General features: G+C 31.0%; 1 protein-coding gene across 5 annotated transcripts in view; it reads left to right on the top strand.

The window, feature by feature from the left end:
- Positions 1-18,753, top strand: part of LOC143252482 (dnaJ homolog subfamily B member 3-like) — a 44,989-nt gene extending 26,236 nt beyond the window's left edge. For 2 of the 5 annotated variants that reach the window (XM_076504670.1, XM_076504672.1), the window contains exons 2-7: positions 9,095-9,221; positions 10,651-10,760; positions 11,437-11,655; positions 13,915-14,002; positions 15,757-15,879; positions 17,371-18,753. In XM_076504670.1, coding sequence (XP_076360785.1) covers positions 9,157-9,221; positions 10,651-10,760; positions 11,437-11,655; positions 13,915-14,002; positions 15,757-15,879; positions 17,371-17,467 — 702 coding nt within the window. In that variant the 5' untranslated portion in view covers positions 9,095-9,156 and the 3' untranslated portion in view covers positions 17,468-18,753. Of the gene's footprint in view, positions 1-5,033; positions 5,270-9,094; positions 9,222-10,650; positions 10,761-11,436; positions 11,656-13,914; positions 14,003-15,756; positions 15,880-17,370 lie in introns of those variants that run through there. The other 3 variants (XM_076504671.1, XM_076504673.1, XM_076504669.1) reach the window with 3 other exon arrangements.
- The last annotated feature ends 2,590 nt before the right edge of the window (positions 18,754-21,343 follow it).

Here is a 21,343-nt window from a genome sequence, read left to right as displayed (position 1 = left end):
GGATGTATCATAAAAATGTTAAGCGCCGCAGACAATAACTCAGTGCAGGTAAACTGGCTAAAGCATAGCCCAATATGGTCCTCCACCCTAGGAAAGTCTTATTGGTGTGATCCACTTTGAATTGCTGCTACTCAATATCACAATCACATCAGACTTCTATTGTCAACAGTTAGAGCGCTTGAATGTTGCACTAAAATAAAAGAGGCCTGCTTTGATCAATCGTAAACGTGTTGTGTTACACCAGGTTAATGCACGGCCCCATAAAGCAAGAATCGCATCTGCAAAGATTGAAGAGCTAGACTGGGAAAAAATTTCCACATCCTCCTTATTCTCCAGACCTTGTCCCATCTGATTATCATCTATTCCGTAGTTTGCAGAACTATCTGGATGGAAAAGAGCTTGGAACACATGAAGATGTCAAAACAACCCTCTCTACATTCTTTTCCTCGAGACCCCAAGAATTTTATAGAAGTGGTATTCAGAAGCTTGTGAATCGTTGGCAGGAAGTAATAAATAATAATGGAACATATATTATTGATTAAATAACATTAAAAGCGTTTGAAATCCTTTCTCTTTTTCTGAACCTAAATCGGACATAACGTAAGGGATGATCTGATAAATATCATTTTTTCAAAAAGAATGAGCATAAGTATCCAACCCACCAAAACCTAAAATATCAGGTTATTGCTATAAAAGCAGACGCAATATTTGTCAAGGAAAAATGTGTTTGTTTGTTTTTTTGAATTTCGCGCAAAGCTACACGAGGGGTATCTGCGCTAGCTGTCCTTAATTTTGCAGTGTAAGACTAGAGGGAAGGTAGCTAGTAATCACCATTTATCGCCAACTCTTAGACTACTGTTTTACCAACGAATAGTGGGATTGACTGTAACATTATAACGCCCCCATGGCTGAAAGGGCGAGCATGTTTTGGTGTGACAGGGATTCGAACCCGTGACCCGCAGATTACGAGTTAAGTGCCTTAACCACCTGGTCATTTTGGGTCAGGTAAATGTGAAGCAAAAGGTCTAACTTGACGTGAGGTGAACACTTTATCCAAAGGATTACAAAAAAGTCACTGTCCACAGTATGATGTGTCTTTCTTTAGATTATGAGCCCCTGATAGCTCAATGGTAAGGTTAAGGGCTTATAATTCTAAAAATTGAGTTTTACAACCCGCAGTAGACAGAGCAAAGACAACCCATTGTATAGCTTTGTGTTTAATATCAAACAAACAAAATCCAGCCTTTTGGTGAATACAATTTTGTTTTACACATACGTATGCAGAAGAGTTCAGCCGAACCTTCTATTTTTGTGGTGTAAGAATATATACTTATACACTTACGACGCAACTGCTTATGGTATCTAATGTTTCCTAAATAGATCAGATTTTTCTAATGAAGTATGAACATTTGTTTGGTTTGATATAGTCGCATACAATGGCTTCTTTTGACACTTTGTAAATGAAACCCGAAGCTCTATTGCTACAATCAGGTTTTGTAGACTGGATTCTTTAAAATAGGTGTCTGTGATTTGTTGACGATAAATTTCAACAATTAATAAACAGCAACACATCAACTTTTTTTAAAACAATATATTTGAGCAAGTCAAACTAATATACAAATATTTGTATATTAGTTACCAGAGTTATATCCAGAGCTTTAAATACTTGTCTCTTGTTCGCCAAAGTTCACACAGGCTGATCAATTGCCTGCTGAGCACAAACCTAAGAAATACTATGTACTTTAATTTTATATATGTAATAATTATAACACTGCTATCGACACTGAAACTGTATGTAAGTTATTTATGGAAAAGCAACCCAGAAGAAAGGAGTATACTGACACGTTATATCAATAGGGCATACATTTACGAAAATGATAACTAATGATTGAAATCTATATAAATATAATAGTACTGTATGTAGTATGTTTATCTAACTATACATATATATAAATATAACAATACTGTCTGGTTTATGTCCATGTAACTACTAACCTATAAAAATATAATAGTACTGTCTGTTCATATAACTACTTATTTATATAAATATAATAGTACTGTCTGATCTATGCCCGTATAACTACTAATCTATATAAATATAATAGTACTGTCTGATGTATGCTCGTATAATTACTTCGTAAGATGTAGATGGATCATCACGTAATTTAAGATGGAGGATCATTAGGTCCATGCTGGGTGCAAACAGATTTTCATTTTGGATTTTGTGTTTTTTACCACTTCTTCGAACTTTGTAGATGGATTTTCAAATTTAACATGAAATTTTGTTGAGTCTATGCCAAGATGCATGCAAAGTTGTGGCTTCGTGTTTTGTAGGGTTTTTTTTTCAGTTTTTATGAGCATTTTTTTTCAATTACATATTAGAGAAGAAACTTCCTATGTCCTTATATAAACTTTTATTAACGATGAATATACATAACTTCTGTTCAAGGCATGGGTACTCCAGCCGGTAAGTAATATACTATTGTTAAGTAGAGTTGTTTAAATTACTAATATAACTTAACAATTAACAGCTATTGTGTATATAGATAGTACAGTCCTTTACTATAATAGAATATAAATATTTATACAAACTTAAGTCTAGCTCCCCATGCAATGTTACAACAGAATGATGATTTGTTGGATGTTTATGAACAGCCATGCAACTGTTTAAGTGATATTTCCTGCAAAATTGCTTCCAGATTTAATCTTTTAGTACCTATTTAAAATAAAAAAAGAAATTTTGGAGGACGTGCCAATAAACCTCCATAACATTAGTATGCTTTGCACAATATGTGTTAACTTTTGATCACACAAATTAAAATCCCCCCTTTTTCAAACATTATGCCTACGGTCCTGCTGTATGATTATTTGTGAGTTTATTCATAGTTCCTTAGTTGTTCCTATCAGTGTCACCAAGTATCTTTGTGTATTCTATGTTTGTGGTGTGGTATGTAGACCCACCACATCTAATGTTTGTTACCTTCTTTAATTAATAAAATAAACATTTTAAGTTCAATAAGATTTTTGTAAACGTCTCTCATACACGTTTTTAAACGAGTGCTTGGATTTAATACTAGAACATTAGTCAAGAAATCTAGCTAAATTCTTTTAATTCTAGCCATCTGTTATTCTGGGTTATTTGAATATCTAAAGATGGACAGCGATCTGTTCTACTGATGGATTAATGTGTAACTAGAGGATATTACCTTCATTATTTTTCTACCAGAACATAATGACCATCTGTGATGTGTGTAGCACATTGCACTGAGAGGTATAGCGTTATAGAACCTTGTATAGAATGCTATGACAGTTTAGTTGGAAACAAGAAGAAGCTAACGCCAGATTTATGTATAAATATCTTACGTATACGATGGGTAAAATACTACACTAATTCATATTCTTCCAACCTCTACAGGATTTGGCAGTAGATTAAATAAACTCCTTATCAAGACTGTGTTAAAGTGTTAAAACGATTTTTACGTAGTGTAGCGGATTTGCAATTACATATTTATTTTAATATCGAAGTTTGTTTTAGGTAAATATATATTTATAAATGCATGTAACTTATGCTGTTAAATGTATATATGAATGTAAATACCAGAATTGTTACCTAAGCTGAATTTTTAGAAAATATCCCCTCAAGTTTATAAACGGTAGCCAACGCAACGTGGAGAGACAGTTTATATTGTTGATTTGCTATAGTTGGTATGCTATAAACCTTGGAAACTATAACTGTGATTAACGCTTGTTAATCAGAAAACTACAGAGACTTGATCAGGAACTGCTACTGTTGGTATGCTATAAACCTTGGAAACTATAACTGTGATTAACGCTTGTTAAATAGAAAACTACAGAAACTTGATCAGGAACCTTTATAGATTTCGAACATTACAAATAGTTTAACTTTGGCGAATTACCGTGGGACGTTAGCATTTCTCTGAAACATTAGATAACGTTAGTGAATTGTACCGATATCAACTCAGAATTAGTTTGCTCACCGTGAAATGTCGATAAAATAATTAGTTCCAGATCAGATAGAAGACTCAGTATTGTTTGTAAATTTGTAAAACTTCTGTATAAATCATTATTTGTGGTAACTGATATTATAACTTATATTATTGTTTATGTATTAAAATATATTTGTATTAAGAAAAAAATTGTGTGCATCAATCTTGCTGGCAAATATTACAAATTTTATACATCCCGACATTTAATTAACTTCTAAATTTAAATTACAACTGAATTCTGTTTCAGCCTATTTGAAATCATAATATATAACGTAATAAATCCAAGATAAATTATAATACGTAACAATAGCAAAATACTTTATTAATATACAGAAATTATGTTTTTCTGGCATGTTGCGTGCTTTACATGTTTCCAACTAAGTTTTGCATAAGTGTAAAAAATATCATTACTTACAAATTAAAATCTCTTATTCTCATGAAAACAGGATTACTACAAAAATTGGAACTTCGATAATAATAATAATGTTTTGTTTTTGAATTTCGCACAAAGCTACTCGAGGGCTATCTGTGCTAGCCGTCCCTAATTTAGTAGTGTAAGACAGCTAAAGGTAGCTAGTCATCATCACCCACCCCCAACTCTGGGGCTACTCTTTTACCAACGAATAGTGGGATTGACCGTGACATTATAACGCCCCCACGGCTGAAAGGGCGAGCATGTTTGGCGCGAAGGGGATGCGAACCCGCGACCCTCAGATTACGAGTCTCATGCCTTAACACGCTTGGCCATGCCGGGCCTGCGATAATAATAATACTGTATAATAGCTAAAGTGGGCTGATTGCCCTAAAAAGAAAAAAACAACAACCTGTTTTGTTTGTGTGTGTAGAGTCTGCTGTTTTTCAACTGATTATATGAGTAAATTATTCACTAAAGAAGTATTAAATCTGCAATCAAATTCCTACAGTTTGTAGATGTTATTGAACTACTGTCCAATAAATTTCTGTGATATATTTCGTGCGGAAAAAATCTGCAGAAGCAACCAGATACCCCTGTGCTGACACCCTATGGGAGATCGAGTTTTAAAAGCTATTTTAAGAAGTTTTCTGTTATTGGTCGTCTTGCGTTCGTTGCGACGTACTTGGAACGAAATGTGAATATGTAACGTCCAGCTGTTTCATCCTGTTGAATAAAACATTGCAGGTCTTAAACCTCGTAGAAGGTAAATTATTGTAGGTGTGCTTTTTAGGGCCTCGTGAAAAACTATATTGCAGTATTTATGATATGCTTTCTTTGGCACAGCAAGGTATTTTGTATAATATTAGCAGATATATTGTGACTGTATATGATTTTGAGTTATATCATAAAGTATACTATGTCGTTATATGTATATTTAAACTGGTCTGGCTTTTACAAATATATTGAATATTGTTATTAATATTATGTTTAAAACAGTAATAAAAGCAATTACGTTTAAACTTTAAATATAAAATATGATATAAAGTCTTTAGTAATATGCCTAATACTCGTATATTTACAACAGTTAACTTGTGTTTGGCTTATGAACTGTTAATATATCATTGTATAATGATAATTATATTGAGTCGAGATACAATTTACGAATTAGCCTTTAATTTTATATTTATATACCATAACATTAATTGACAATTAATATTTGTGTGCGATATTATTGGGATATTAATATTTTGTATTAATAGTAATAATCTAATACAAGAGGTTGAAAGTGTAACGTTTTAGTTAAATTGTTTCAAGTTCAAGCAGTGTTGTAATTTGTGTTATTTTGTATATATGTAGGGTATAAATATCACTTCCACTTGTAAATGGACTGGATGAATGAGAAATATGTTTGTTGATTTACGAAGTGTGTGTGTGTGTATATATATATATATATATATATATAATTTATTATATCCCATTTGTTTTATTAAATCATCTGGTGTATAAATTGCTATGTAGGAAATAAACGTAGTTTAGTAAAATGAAATATAAATTTGTAATTTGTACACATTTTATAAGTTATCATGTGAATTTAATAAATAATCAGTCTGTATCTCAAGATGGCTGGTATGAGTATTATCATTTTTGCCAAAAAAGTAGAGAATAACATTTGACCTTCTTAATTCATTTTCAGGTTAATAAAGATAGTTTGCAACTGACCATTGCCAGGTGCTTTCATCCCTAAGATGTACCTGACATTATTCTCTGCTTTATTAATAAAATTGTTAATACCCATACCAGCCATCCTGAGATACATTTTTACTTCAGTTGTGTTTCTCATCATCACAAAATAATCAAATGAAGAAAAAGAAGTTACTTGTCATGGGCATTGAATAAGTCAACTATATTTTTGGGTCAAAATGTCAGTATAGAAATAATAGTGACATGTATGAACTGATAATTTGATTTATAATTTTCCAAGGAAATGAAGATGAAACACTAAGAAGTGTACAATATGTAAATTGCAAAATTACACTACTTGCCTCATAGATGTTGGGTTTGAAAAGTTGGTTGTACCTAAAAATACCCAACCAATTTTTAAAGAGCCTTATAAAAGGTAGAAGGTAAGCTTCAAAGTGATGTACACAACTTTAATTTTAAACTCTCAATGACTGAAAGATTATTAATGAAATATACAAAAGAAATTTTCAACATATTTTTAAGGCTTTATTTGTTGCAAGCCTTAAATTCTAATACTGGTTTATTTTAATTGTAATGATTCTGAGGAAAGGTAAAATAAAAAGTAAAACTATCAAAATGGTTAAAAGTATGACCTCACAGGATAATTGATAAACTTAAAAACAACATATGTACTCTCTTGTTTGGGGGTGTAAGGTTAGTCACTGAAATTCAAGAGATTCTTCCTGAAGCAGTTTGAGTTATAGATGAAGCAGTAATTAAGGTTTATTAGCTGCTTAAAAGTGTCTTCTTGTTTAGAAAGGAAATGGACTTCTCAGTTGTGTATGAACAGGTGTAAAACTAAGAGACTTCATAAATGACCTAAAAACAATGCCACCTAGTGTTGTTGATTATACAAAAAGTATTTGTGTGTGGGCTTCTAGCAAAATTGATTTTTTAAAATGATTTTTATGAATCGTTTGCATGGAAATGTTTTGATGATTAAAAGATAAACTTATTGAGGAAAATTAAGAGTATGATTAGGCTTAGAAAAAGCTGTATAGGCAAAATGTAGGAAAAAACTTTAATAAAATGTTTCCTTTCCTCAAAACAATGACCACTCTGTGATGTTGAATGCCAAACAAATATCCATAAGTAAAAAAAAAACTTAAATTATCTAAATTGTAAACAGAAGTTCAGCAGTGTTTTTAGTCATAAGTAATTGCATTGTATTTAATCTTTCATTTTCTATTGTATAATTTATTTGTCAGCATGAAGACTTTGGTTTAACTCCTGGTAATAATGGAGCTGTCATTAAATAAACATGCTTTAGTACCATTAAACTTTGCATGTAAATTTCTTGTAATGTGTAGGATAATAACAAAATTCACCCAGAATGATGGTATTGATTTTGTTCTTTTAGGATGTAGACTGCTTTTTTGTAATAGATTTATAATGATACAGTTGTTTGGTTTCCAGTATATCTATGTTGTGGTAAATCTAACCCAGAATGGTATTGATGTGAAAATTTGATGTAGCAAGCATTTCAGAAAGCAACAGTCACTTTGAAATTTGTTAGTGTTGTTATTTCAATAAGCCTTATCAAGGACAGTAGTCATATGAAAATTTCTTTTTGCAGCAGACCTAGATTTAGAAGGGGTACAACCCATGCAATTGCCTGAAAGTTTCAAGTTCCAAAGAAGGGGGCCTCACTTTAAATCACCCTAAAAAGGAGACCCCTAGCATCACAGTATCACATCTGGCTCTGGTTATGTGATCTTAATTTGTGGTAGTAAGCTTTACCAAAGCTTAAAATAAATTATAATAAACAAATTAGGTTTTAAAATTTGTATAGATACATTCTGCATAATAATCCAAATGAAAGATGGTAGACATATGTTATATTAGATAAGCAATATCGTTGTAATGTATTCTATCACCAAATTCATTTTCAAGGTGTATATGAATATCCCAGTTAATAATGAATCAGTTGCACAAGTCAATCTGTTAAAGTAGCCAAAGCAAGATGTAAAACATATGATTCATCCTGTTGTGAAGGCAGATACTTCTGAGCAATTATTTACCATGTTCGTGCTCTGAAGACGTTGATGGCAAATATGTCTGAGCAAAATGCTGATCTTGTTCCAAATCATTGATCAGTAAGAGATGAAAGTCACACCAGAGGCAGACTGCATGAATAAGGTCTCCAAAGAAATTACCCAAGTTCCAATATTATTGGAAGTACTTGAATCAGAACTAACAAATAGGTTACTAGTTATTCTGTTTATAAGGATACTAAATTGAACAATGAAGAATACCATTTCTTTCTTCTCTGAAATAATAACAACACATCTTTTATAATTGAACAGCAAAGTATCATGTTAACTAGACTTTTCTTGTTTTTAGTTACAGATCTGAACAATAATTTTTCACCTTGTTTTCATTTCTTCTCTAAGATCATTAATCTTAGTAAAAGTGTTATCGACTAAACAAATGCACAGATGGTAATAGTCCTTTATGAACATTGAAAGTACAAAAAATACTTTGTATTAAAAACTTGAGCTGTAATTAATAGATGGCACCTGAAACTTTGTAGACATTTTCTTAGATAATAATTAAGGAAATACTTTTTACAAATGTTGAAATCTTAGTGTTTTAGGTTCTTTTGTAGTTTTGATAGTTTTATTATGTTTCAGAAATACTTCTCTACTGTATAAACTATATATTTTGTTGTTTTGTTTCTATTATTATAATCTTTCAGTTTCAGAAAGAGGCACCTGTACTGTGTGGAGTGAACTGTATATTTTGTTGTTTTGATTATATTATTATAATCTTTCAGTTTCAGAAAGAGACACCTGTACTGTGTGGAGTGAACTGTATATTTTATTGTTTTGATTATATTATTACAATCTTTCAGTTTCAAAAAGAGACCCCTGTACTGTGTAGAGCGAACTGTATATTTTGTTGTTTTGATTATATTATTATAATCTTTCAGTTTCAAAAGGAGACCCCTGTACTGTGTAGAGCGAACTGTATATTTTGCAGTTCTGCTCAAAAATGGCTGACTATTATGAAACTCTTGAAATTCCACGTACATCTACTACAGAAGAAATAAAAAAAGCGTAAGAATACAGTTGCTGTTTATGTTCTTCATGTTTATACTGAAAGCTGTGTATGGTCCTTTAATTTTAGAAATATTTGTCATCATGTATAAAAAATCCATTATTTTTCAAAATATGTAGTACATTAAGTTCATAATGCAGAGCAGTATTTACATAATTTGTTTCATCATGAAGACAAGTGTTGGTTGTAATATCTAAGAATTGTGGTTGCATGTATAACATTGTAACTTGTTAATGGTAGATTGTAATGTAATATACTACATGTTACCAGAGCTTTACCTTTGATTCTTAAGAATTATGGGTGTTTTTAAACACTATGGGTAATTTATACAGTTTTCACAATGTATCCTAGGTTATTTTTTTGTGCATCATGCAATTTTCAGTCTAAGATAAAAATATTTATCCCTGAGGTTTCTAGTGGAGTGACAAATTTTATTAAGTTTTCATTAATTTAACTTTGTAACTTCAAAGTAATGTAAACTATGTGAAAGAAATGCAGAGTAGAAAGCAAGGTAATTTGTAGTACAAGTTATTATGGTAGTCATATAGTGTTTGACTGTGGCAAGTCTAGATGCACATTTGTACAAAAGAACAATAGAGAAGCAGGATATCAACTAGTAAATATATACAAAATTTTTTTTGCAAGTTGTTTTGTGGTAGAAAGTAGGTCTTGCTTGTTAAAACTTGTTACACAGAATCATGACACTCAGTTAACTATGCAAGAACTCGGTCTGTAAATTAACTAATTAAGTTAATTATTTGTTGCTGTATGCAGATTTCTTCATTAAAAAAGGTGACCTGCAATTAAAAGAATAACTAAGTATTTGATATAAGTTACAAACTATAATTAAAGAAAATTATAGCTACATTAATCTGTTGGTCTTGTATATTATTTCTACTTAATAAATTATAAGACCTAAATATAGGGTGGTCCATAAGTCTTTACCCATCCATATATCTTATGTATCCAGTGTATCTGTGTGCTATCCCTTGTTCTCCCTGCATAATATTATGCGACACCATGTTCTGTGAGACATTTTCCTCAACATAGCAGGAGTTATTGTTCCAAATGCCGTAGTAACAGCTGCCTTCGACTCATCATTAGTATTATTGAATATAACATAATAACATATGGATGGGTAGGGACTTACGGGCCACCCTGTAGAAAATCCATTGTAGGCTTAGAAAGAAAAAAAATCATCTGTTACTACATCAGGTAATGACATCCTGACAAACCATTATAGACTTAATAAAAAATTGTCATTTAACTTTTACTATGTCAGCTACCATAAATGTGCCTTGAAATGACATCCTGACAAAACTTTATTACATTTACTAATAGATTGTTGTCTTAACTTGCCTTAAATTGGCATTCTGTCGAACCACAGTAAACTAACTAAAAATTGTTACTTAACTTTTACAACATTAGATACCGTAAACTTGCCTTGAAATGGCATCCTGACAAAAATCCAGAGAGGAAAGAAGTGGCAGAATTTATGTTCAAAGAAATTTCTGAAGCCTATGAAGTATTATCAGATGGTAAGTTTCTTTATGTGATCTTCATTGACAGATGTAAAAAGTCTCAAGTTCTCATTTTGTTATCTTCTAAATTTTCAGTGCACTGCTTGTTGTCAGAATATATTAATGATTTGCTTTGTTAGTATATAAATTGGTAAGCCCATGGACTGTGTTTAACTTTGAAACTATACTTTCTGCAACCCTGAATATAATATGAGTGCTCACACTGGGGGGTTAAAAGTGTCACTATAACCTCATAAAGCTTCACTGATTCACTTTACCATCATCATTACATCCAGATAAAGTAATGTAGAAACTTGACTGTATTATTTTGTTTTATTTTAAGAGATTATGGACATATGTATGTATGTGTGTGTGTGTGTGTAAAGTTTTACAGTGCATATTTTTGGGGGCATTATAATATGATGGTCAATCCCACTTTATGTGTTTTGTAAGAAATTCAACAGCACAAACACAGAAATTTGGCTAGGGTGTTAATAGTACAACTGAATGTGTTGTTATAGTAATGTATGGCATGGTTATGTATAGAATCTTCTAAAAGTATGTTACAAGTAAATAAATGTGAAAATGACACAAATAATATGTTTACAAAAAGTTTAGTATGCCTCTCACACTTTTATATGTTTTTATCTTAAAACAGTTTGAATTGAAGTAATTATTATTCATCTTCTTGCAGAAAATAAAAGAAGAATATATGACAAATATGGAAAGGATGGACTACTTAGGCAACATAGAACACATCATGATACAAGTGAAATGTTTGAACCTGATTTTAATCAGTTCTTTGGTTTTGTCTTCAGAGATCCACAAGATGTTTTCAGAGAATTTTTTGAAAATGATCCTTTTGCAGATTTCTTTGGCAGACCACCTGGTCAGTCTAGAATGGGTGACTCCAGTGAGTTTTTATTACATTATTTTCACCTTGGAAATTTGTTTTGTCTACCAAATAAACTAATGAGCTTCTATGCAGTTTGTTTTTGGTAAATTATTGTGTTAAAAGTATTAATTATTTTTACCTCAACAAGACACCATGCTTTATAACCATTACTATCCATCACCACGCTTACAAGCTCAATACAGTAGTCCAGTTCAGGAGAACTGTCTGTATTAATGTTTACAATCTGTATAATTGGTCTAAAGACAGTTTTGTGTTAGGATAGGTTCAATCAAAACTTGTATTGTAGACACAGCCACTCAAAAGAAGGGAAAGCTGTTTCGTTCTGCTCTGTTTTCGCATACATGTTGTAGAATGACAGTATTAGAGAAAGAAGAATGTGTTTTGTGGACAGTGGAAACTTTTCGCCATGGTGAAAGAGTTAACATGCTCACTTTCAAGCAACTGTTTTTAAGTTGATAATGAAGTACCTTCGTTGTTGTAGTTAAGTCACATTCATTTTGTGGTTGATAAACTGATTTAATAATATTTTATTGACCCCATAACCTCTTTCAGTTAAACTGGAAAGATGTGTTTTTGTTCTAGTTGAAATTAAATGTTATTAGTGTCAGAAACAAGTCTTTTTTTTCTTACAGTAATATAGGATTTGTTGCCTGAAGTAACATAATCTACTGATCACCATTTTTTAAGTTTATGACTTTTCTACAGTTTGTATTTTACTTATAAACTAACACCAGATTTTTTTTTAAGTGTAAAATGTGAGAATATAACTAGAAATTTTCTTAGCTGCTGTAGGTCATCTACCTAAAAATGATTTTATGTGCTGTTATACCTGTGTACTAATAACTTGTTCCTAATCACAGAAGTGATTATTCTGTAAAACAGTTTTACCAGTAATTGAAAAATATGTATATATACATATAGATTGGATTTAAAATGTTCTTTGCAGCAGTTTCATTATACATTAATTGCATGGTTATGAAACTTTAGAAAAAAAACAATTGGCTTTTGTGGTTTGAAGTGTTTTCTTTCAGTCTTCTCTTAGATGGCCAAAACTTTCTGGTACTTTCAGTTAGTCAGATATAACAAGTGATTTATGAGCAGAGCAAATTTTGACTATCATAATTTCCAGATATTGGAAAAACCTGACCTCTTATAACTCAATAGAAGAAGTACCTTAAATATATTTGGTGTCAAAACAGAGAACAGTTTACAGGTCAAAGAAAGGTTGCACGTGTAGAAGTTAAGTAATGAAATTAACATAGATTTTTTTGCAATTGGCAGTTTTCCAGTTCAGGTTATTTTAGGATTGATGCTGATAATGAAATTTATAAATTATAGTTCTTTGGTACGTGAAGTGATAACTTTAACATTACCAGCTCTTTTATTGCTGAAAGATAATGTGTGCAGTTATTAAAAACGTGAGGATGAAATTCACAGGTACAGTAAACTTTAGAGCAGGAGTCGACAACCTGAGGCCCACCAGTCGAAATTATCTGGCCCTCAGTCCCCAAACGAAATATCACATCCACCTGGCCCATGGTGGTCCTAAAAAAGAATTCAAGTTTGTAACTTAATTGGCTCTCCATCCACTCACAGACATGGCCTCTGGCCCCTGTGCAGAAAGAGATTGCTAATCCCTGTTTTAAAGATTGCTAATCTGTTGGTGTTTTCTGATCATCTGTTTTTTTAGGATCTAAGTGTGGAAGGTAACAGATCATTTAAGTTTTACTTTTTTTTAAACTTCAGTGGGAGTGTAGAAAAAGTAGTTTTACAGAATTGTATCAGAAGGGGCATGAACTGTTCAACTGAATGAAATGTAGTTTTACAGAATTACACCAGAAGGGGCATGAACTGTTGAACTGAATAAAACATTGTAGTTTTACAGAATTGCATCAGAAGGGGCATGAACTGTTCAACTAAATAAAACGTTACTGACAGAGAGTGGTTTCAAAAATAGTATTTTTAGTGTTTTTCATTGTTACTGAAGTTGACTTCTTCAAGAGTATTTTCACTTTATTTTTTTCTGATGTGAATTTAGTTGTTGGTTGTATATATGTATAAAAAAATGCTTCTTTAGTTAAACAAGTGACTTGTGCCTTTATTTTCCCTTTTAACTTAAATGTTGTAGTTGTTTTTTTAAAAAAAAACAGTTTTATATACACACACACACACACACACACAGTTTAAACCACTGATTTGTGTCTTTTGCTGATCTGGTTTTCCAGTAAACTTAGTGATGTTTCTTTTGTTTTGCAGGAGCTGTTAACAGGAGAGAAGGTGGTTTCTTTGGAGTTCCTGGATTTGGCTTTTCAGACTTGTTAAATGGAAGTGGTTTTAGTGAAGGGTACTTGTATTTACATCAATATATGTGTGTGTGTAAATATATAAAAATCTTCACTCTAATAAATATTGATACCTTTACAACTTTATGATTGAGTTAATTTGTTTTTGTACAGGTTCTACTTTAACGTGTGTTACACAACTTATTTTACTTATAAGGTTTAGTTTAATATTAATTTAACCTTTGTAGTTGTGATATTTTTAATGTACTCTGAACACTAGACATAAGTCAAGAAGACGGGCATTGCTAAACTAACTTCCCTTAGAAAGTTCTGATGCTAATTTTAGTTGATTAATCATTTCCAGTTGTGTTTTTTTTTTATGTTTATTGATATACCACAATTTCTTGCATTGGAGGTGATTTATCAATGTTTGTCAATTAAAACTGGAATTCCAAATCCTAATTATATATTAATTAATTCCTTCCCAAACATACAAGAAATTTATATTTTGTTATAAATGTTTTCAATATTTTTATCTATTTTATTTGGGTTGTAGTACATCAAACTCACCTATAAAAAGTTTCAAAAGTTTTAAATTTTAATTACTAAACTACAGGTAGGCTGAAACACCTGTAATTGTTTTTGTCATTATTACCTTGTATGTACTCTAGTTGCTCCTTCGTTTCTACAATTACCTACTAAATACACTTCTTGTTATTGTTTGTGGGTGTATTTTTATCAGTTTAGAAATGTTAGCTGACTTATTGGTACTTCATGGAAAATTCTGTGTGAACTACCTCGTAAGGTGTTTTTAACTTTAAAAGTTATTTTGTGTGTATTATGATTGTTCTTTCTTTGTTTTCAAGTTATTACTATGTTTGTACTCAGTTTAAAATAAGATCAGTTGTGTTCTTGCTAATTTATTTTATTTCAGGGAAAACCTAAAAGAAGTTGATTTTTAATGTTATATATCTTTACTTTTGACATTTTTATGATATTAGGGTGTTACAGACTTACACAAATAAGCATTTCTCTGAATGTGTGTTTCTGATGTGTAAGTTTTTGTAAAGTGGATCGAGAGAGTTAGAGGCATATCTCTGGTTAAAATGGACAATAAGAAAGCTAATTATATATCAGTTATGGTTTTGACAATTTCCATACTTGCAAAGGAGTTATATTTCAGTTTAAATTGTGTCCACAGAATCTTGTCGTCATAACAGTTTCAAGCTGTTAGTTTCCAAGATTCTTCAGTTTCCTTTGTACTAAGAATTTACCTTTGTGTGAACTTTCTACATGAGTTTGAAATGTTACTTTTTAATATCCATACCAGCTGTCTTTAGAATACATTTTTATTTTAAGTGGGTTTCTCATCATCATAAGATAAATAAGTTATATTTTGTGCTTGGAAGCATGTATAGAAATATGTTTAGAAAATAAAAAGAAAACCAATTCATACATCATTTCTCAAAGAATCACATTGATTCTTTAATTTTCCTCAAGGAAAAAAAAATTTACATCTAAACAAATAGAGAATATTGACTTTGTTATGTATGAGCAGTATTTTTCCACTGGTTCAACAGCAAGTCTGAAGGCAAATATATAACTAAAATGCAGATTTCAGGACCCATTATGAATAAGAGTGAACTAGCATGAAAATTGACACTGATACATGCTTGCTTCATTTAAACATGTGATTCTGTTAGTGAAAGATTAGCCACTCACTCACAGTTTCAACATTTAACTTTATAATTGTCAGTCTATCCTTATTACAAATGTGTGTGTGTATCTAAACTTGTAATCTAGGATTTATTTATAGGTTCTCAAGCTTTAGCACTTCATCTTTTGCCAGTAGCTTTGACGGTAGTTCAGGACAGCCAAATGTCAAGAAAACTACAAAATCAACACGAATTGTAAATGGAAGAAGAATAGAAACAGTAAAGTATGTGTTGCTGTTTGAAAAACATTGTTCTAATATTTATATCAGTACTAAAACACATTAGACATTATAGCTATTTAAAATGGTAATTATTGATATGTGTAAGGAGTGTCCTTTGTTTGACATTAAATATATTTAAAAATATTTTAAAATTATATTAGATGTGCAGGGGAGTATCCAATGCTACAAGTGGGGGGTCTATACATTGGCTGAACCTTTTCTCTTGAGATGTGATAAACTTGTACATTAAACTGGTGTAGTTTATGGGATATTCCAAAATACAAGTCACTGATACTCAGAGCTATATTCCTGGCTGTACAATAAACAGAACACTTGGGGTAGGTGATCCACTGAAGAAAAGGTTTGAGAAATATTAACACTGCCTTACAACAAATAAATACATATACATTCCTGAGGAAGCTATCTTGCACTTTTCAATTTGTTAACTTACTTTCATCCAATGGGAAAATTACCTAATTAAATATTTATAGAGCTTTAACCTTGAGCTAATTTAGCTGGTATAAGAGCATAAACATACATAAATCCATAAAGTTTATTGAGTTAGATTATTGACATTAATTATCTTTTAAAACCAAGAGATTAATTGCTGTGTATTTCCATGTACTGGAGTGAAAGAAAACAAGCATATTCAGTTATGAGGAAACTTAAACTCGAGTTACTCTTAAATGTTGTCCAAAGTGTCAAGTTAAGTTATTGAAAATCATTAATTTTTAAATAGTAAGTAATTCCATACCCTGTAGTGTGATGAAACTATTGTCTTTACATTAATGCTTTAATGGAGGGCTGTTTGTTCACAATGGGAAACCTACATTTATTAACAAATATTCACAGTTTATCAAGGATGGGTAGTATTCACCATTATGTTTCACTTTTTATCATTCTTCTTTGTCATTATTTGTACTGGGTGTTATCCACTGGTTAGCATGTTAGAGTGCAGACTAGAAAGTCCAAGGTTAAGATCATAGTATTCAACTTTGGAGTGGGTATAGCTGGGAATTGGGGCCACTGTTCAGTTAAAAGTAGCTACATACTGGTTGTCCTTTTTATGGTTAGAAACTTTAACTGATATATGTGGCTTGGTTGTGTAGCCTGTATGTAGCATTAAGCTCCAGTGATAACAATACCTTGTGTTGTATTCATTAAAAGAATCCTTGAATGATCAAACTATAAAATAATTCTATGAGATAAAAGTAAATGTTTTAAGAACTAAAGTGTGTGAGCTTATCAGCAAAATCATACTCTTTATAAAACATTAAACTACATCAAACTCTGTAATAAAATACAAGTAAAACATTATAATTTGAAGATTAAAAAAACTTTCAACTTTGACCTTCAGAAATAGTCTCAATAAAGAAAGAAGGTTAAATTAAGAAAGTATGTGTGTGTAATAACCCAGTAGTTAGTCATATAGTCACTTCATTTTTATACCAGTTTTTGTGTGCATGTTTATATATATTATTATTAATCCTACAGAGTCATAGAAAATGGTGTAGAAACTGTGACGGTGTCTGAAGATGGAATTGTGAAGAAGGTTACTGTCGATGGAGTTCCCCAAGCTCTAGAATACTAAAATCTGATATCAGGCTATTTGTTTGTGTAAAACCAGTACACTTCATTTAATGAAACTTGAAAGAAGTCTGAGACAAAATTCCTGATTTAAATGCAACTTTTGCATCCCTCTGTACTCATCTGTGTATCTAGCGAGAGATTACTGTTTCAGCCAAGATAGATTGCAAGTCATTGGATTATTAACACTTGTTTTTCATTCCTAAATATTATGTGATACTTACATGTACCTCTTTAAACAGTATGTTTAAATTAAAAGTGTGTATGTATTTTCTTGGTTAGCAGCTGTGGACCAAAAAGGCTTGTGTAAATTTTATTTCTAGATTCCAATAAATTATAAAATGAGTCATATCTATGAACTTTTGTAAGTATATATTTTCTTTTATAAAAATATTGTACTTATCAAAAAAACATTGTCACTTTATTTAGTGAGTGTTTACAATACTATAAATTCTTACTTGTTCACATTAAACATTTTCATTGTTTAAAAACTAATAAAATATGCACCATTATTTGTGCTAGTAATTTTACTGTAAAGTACAACACTGGCTGTTGTATTTAAAGATCAAACACTAGTACTTATGTCTTCTTTCCTTCTTTTTTTTTTTTCTGTGTTTTTACTATAATATTTCAGATGCATGGTCTGATTGAATAAATTTCAGTTTATTTTGTAAACGTTTTATGATCACATAGGGAAATCTTGCATTAGTAATGTTAATCCAGGAGCAGTTCTGTGAAAAATCATTTGTAGAACATTGTTTCTTCATGTTTAATGTGAAGTTACATTTAATAGTTTTTTAGAAAAATACATGGTGTAGCTTAGAATATGTAACTGATATTAAAATTTAGATAAGTTGTCTTGAAGCTAGGAAATGTTGTTAAAGAATGTAGCACAGTAGTTAAATTTATTGTGTTTATTAATGTTATTTTCCAAGAAAATAACATAAAAAATGTCACATTATGGTATTAAAAAAAGGATGTTCAAATTGGTTGAGTTTTTTATGAATACATTTTTCCAATAGTGCAAGAAAAAAGAAAATATCACATTGTGTAACAATGTATGTTTGTGAAAGTGATTTTGGATTATTAGTGTTATTTTCCGAAGGAGGAATAAGAAAGCCACATCAAAATATAATTAAATAACAATAGGCTTTATTCACATTACAACTCAATATACAGATATTGATGAGAAATGTTATTGTTAAACTGTTTTAAATGTTGAGTTCCTAACTACTGACACGAGCAATGTTTGACTTTTAGTTGTATTTAAATAAACTATTGTTATTTGTCTGTGTGTATGTGTGTAGTCTTAGAACAAATGAACTGCTGAACCAGCTGTTGTCAGACCAAACTTTTACTCTCAAGCCTTTAGAGAGAAACATAGGAAGAAGTCATCAGTTGGACCTTACTTCCATCCTCCAATGTATAAGTGCTGAATTCTCACCAACCACCCCACCTTTCGAATTTTTGAATTATGACATTTGTCAGCAACTAGACTCGTAACAAAACCCACATGTGTGAGAAGATTAATATAAGCTGATCAGAGATGTTATCTCATGTACCAAAAAATACTTTTTTTATCAAATTATGAAATCATATAACTTAAAAATAGTCACTGAATAAAAATTGTAATTTTTATAAAGTTTATCAAACTGATATTTCACAAAAAGTGACTTAAAATATAAAACTGTTACAAACTGTTTTTGGAGAAGGCATAAGGTGAAAACACTTGCACAGAAATGTGGACAAATCTTTTTTTTTCTCAGCTTTTCTTAAAACCGTGTATGTATCACCCCTTGGTGTCCCATATGTTTTACCTGCAAGTTAAATTGGTTTGCTAACTAGTAAACCATTATTTATTTGTGTGTTTGGGTATAACTGGCAAACAGCTGGACTGATTGTCATAAAATATAGAGCTTGGTGGTTAAGGTGATCTGTCTGTGATCTGAGGATCCTAGGTTTGAATCTCCAAACATGCTTGCATGTGGCAAAAATTCCAACTTTGTTGTTGGTAAAAGAGAATTGAAGGTGAGTGGTATTAACTGCCTTCCCTATAGTCTTACACTGTTAAATTAGGGATAGCTAGTGCAGATAACCCTCATGTAGCTTTGCAAAACATTCAAATCAAACCATAAATTCTGGGATATACTCTTAGGGCAACATGAAGAATGACATAATATGTTGACATTTGGATCTTGTTGACCTCTGTCTCTCTTGTGCATTGAACAGGAATATTGACTAGAAAGCCATGTTGGCCAAAGTTCTGTGTGTATTATGTAGCACAGATAAGCCTATTCTTTCACTGTAGGCTGTGTACAAACTACTTATAATCAGTAACCCTTGACAAAAAACTTTATCTAAATCTTTGGAATGTTTACAATGGAAGTTAGAATAAATAGAGAAAATGTATCAGTAAAACATATTTATTAACATGAAAATACAATTTGCTTGAATACACTTTATATAATGAGCCAATATAAACATTATTTAAGTTTCAGTAAAAGATCCATTTAAATCAGTTTTTATTGTGTGTATAGTCTCAAGGGAGTCTTTACTTTGTTTCTTCTAAAACAAATTATAACACTGCTAGTAAATATTCTGGGTTACCATCTTGAGGTATGTATAATTTCAAACTATTTGTCTAATTAACATTCTCACTGACGATTGGTTGATTTTTTATGCTAGATTTGTGTTGGATCCTCTAAGAGTCTAGGATCGCTATACATTGTTAAAACTAGGGTGGCCAGATGTCCTGGTTTTTGCTATGACTACACTTTTCTTTTTTTCTTTGATAGTTTGTCCCGAGAAAAGTTCTTTGTTTTGAGGCATGCCAGATGTTATAGAACACCTGCAAAGGAAATGCACAATGACCATTTTCAAAATGACCAGGCTGTACAAGGTTTTTGGTTTGAAAATGTGGTCATTCCACACTAAAACAGCCATACTTTTAGAAATTAGTTGAATACCTAACTTTATACTGTTGTATTCTTGTTCTCTTTTTCTTTGGAACTTCATTCACAATTATTTAATGATATAATTACAACATTGTAGTATTATGATTATGAACCAGTTGAAAATGCTTTGGTTTTGGGTCTAGTTTGAAAATCATGATTGTGATAAGCTATACAAACTCGCATTTATAAACAAACTACATCTGTGGTTTTAGAAACTTCATCCAAATTTCTGATTCATGAAAACTACATATAGTTAAGAAATTAACAGTCAACCCATTCCTAAACCTAGTTAACTGATTCAGTGTTATTTAACCTAGTTTTAGTAACACCTACCCATAACTTGCACATCATCAGTGATTTTATAAACTTTTCTAATTTAATATTCAACATGTTTAATAATTTCATTACTTTCTTACTTACTAACTGTCATAAGTTGATGTTTCACTCATTTCATTCATTCCTCCTTTGTAAACAATTTTTGAATATCTAACTTAAACTTGCAGTTTATTACTCTTGATCAATATTCAATCAATCAATAATCACTATGATCCATCATCTGTAAATCATCACAGAACAGTGTAGGTTTCAAGACAATAATATCTCAACCGTTGGAATATAAACCAGTATTTTAATACATTATGAAATTCAAAGTTTTCAGTGATTTCGTTTTGTTCAACAAATGTATTGGCTGTTTATGGGTAGTGTTGTTTGCTTTGAATATTATGGAAATATGTTAGAATATTAGTTAATATAAACATAGGTTTCTATGCTTCATCCAATGTATGCTAATACAGGATTTAATATTTTCATTGTCCTTGTATAACAATTCTAGTGGGATAGTTTTATAATATTATTCTAAATCTATTAGCTGCATGTTGAGTTGCTTAGAGCTTTTAAATTTTTTACACATTGTGTAAAATATTTGC

This window comes from Tachypleus tridentatus, chromosome 6 (genome assembly GCF_004210375.1).
Source record: "Tachypleus tridentatus isolate NWPU-2018 chromosome 6, ASM421037v1, whole genome shotgun sequence".
NCBI classification, from domain to species: domain Eukaryota; kingdom Metazoa; phylum Arthropoda; class Merostomata; order Xiphosura; family Limulidae; genus Tachypleus; species Tachypleus tridentatus.
Note: the sequence above shows the minus strand (reverse complement) of the source record. Positions and strands in the feature narration are given on the sequence as shown.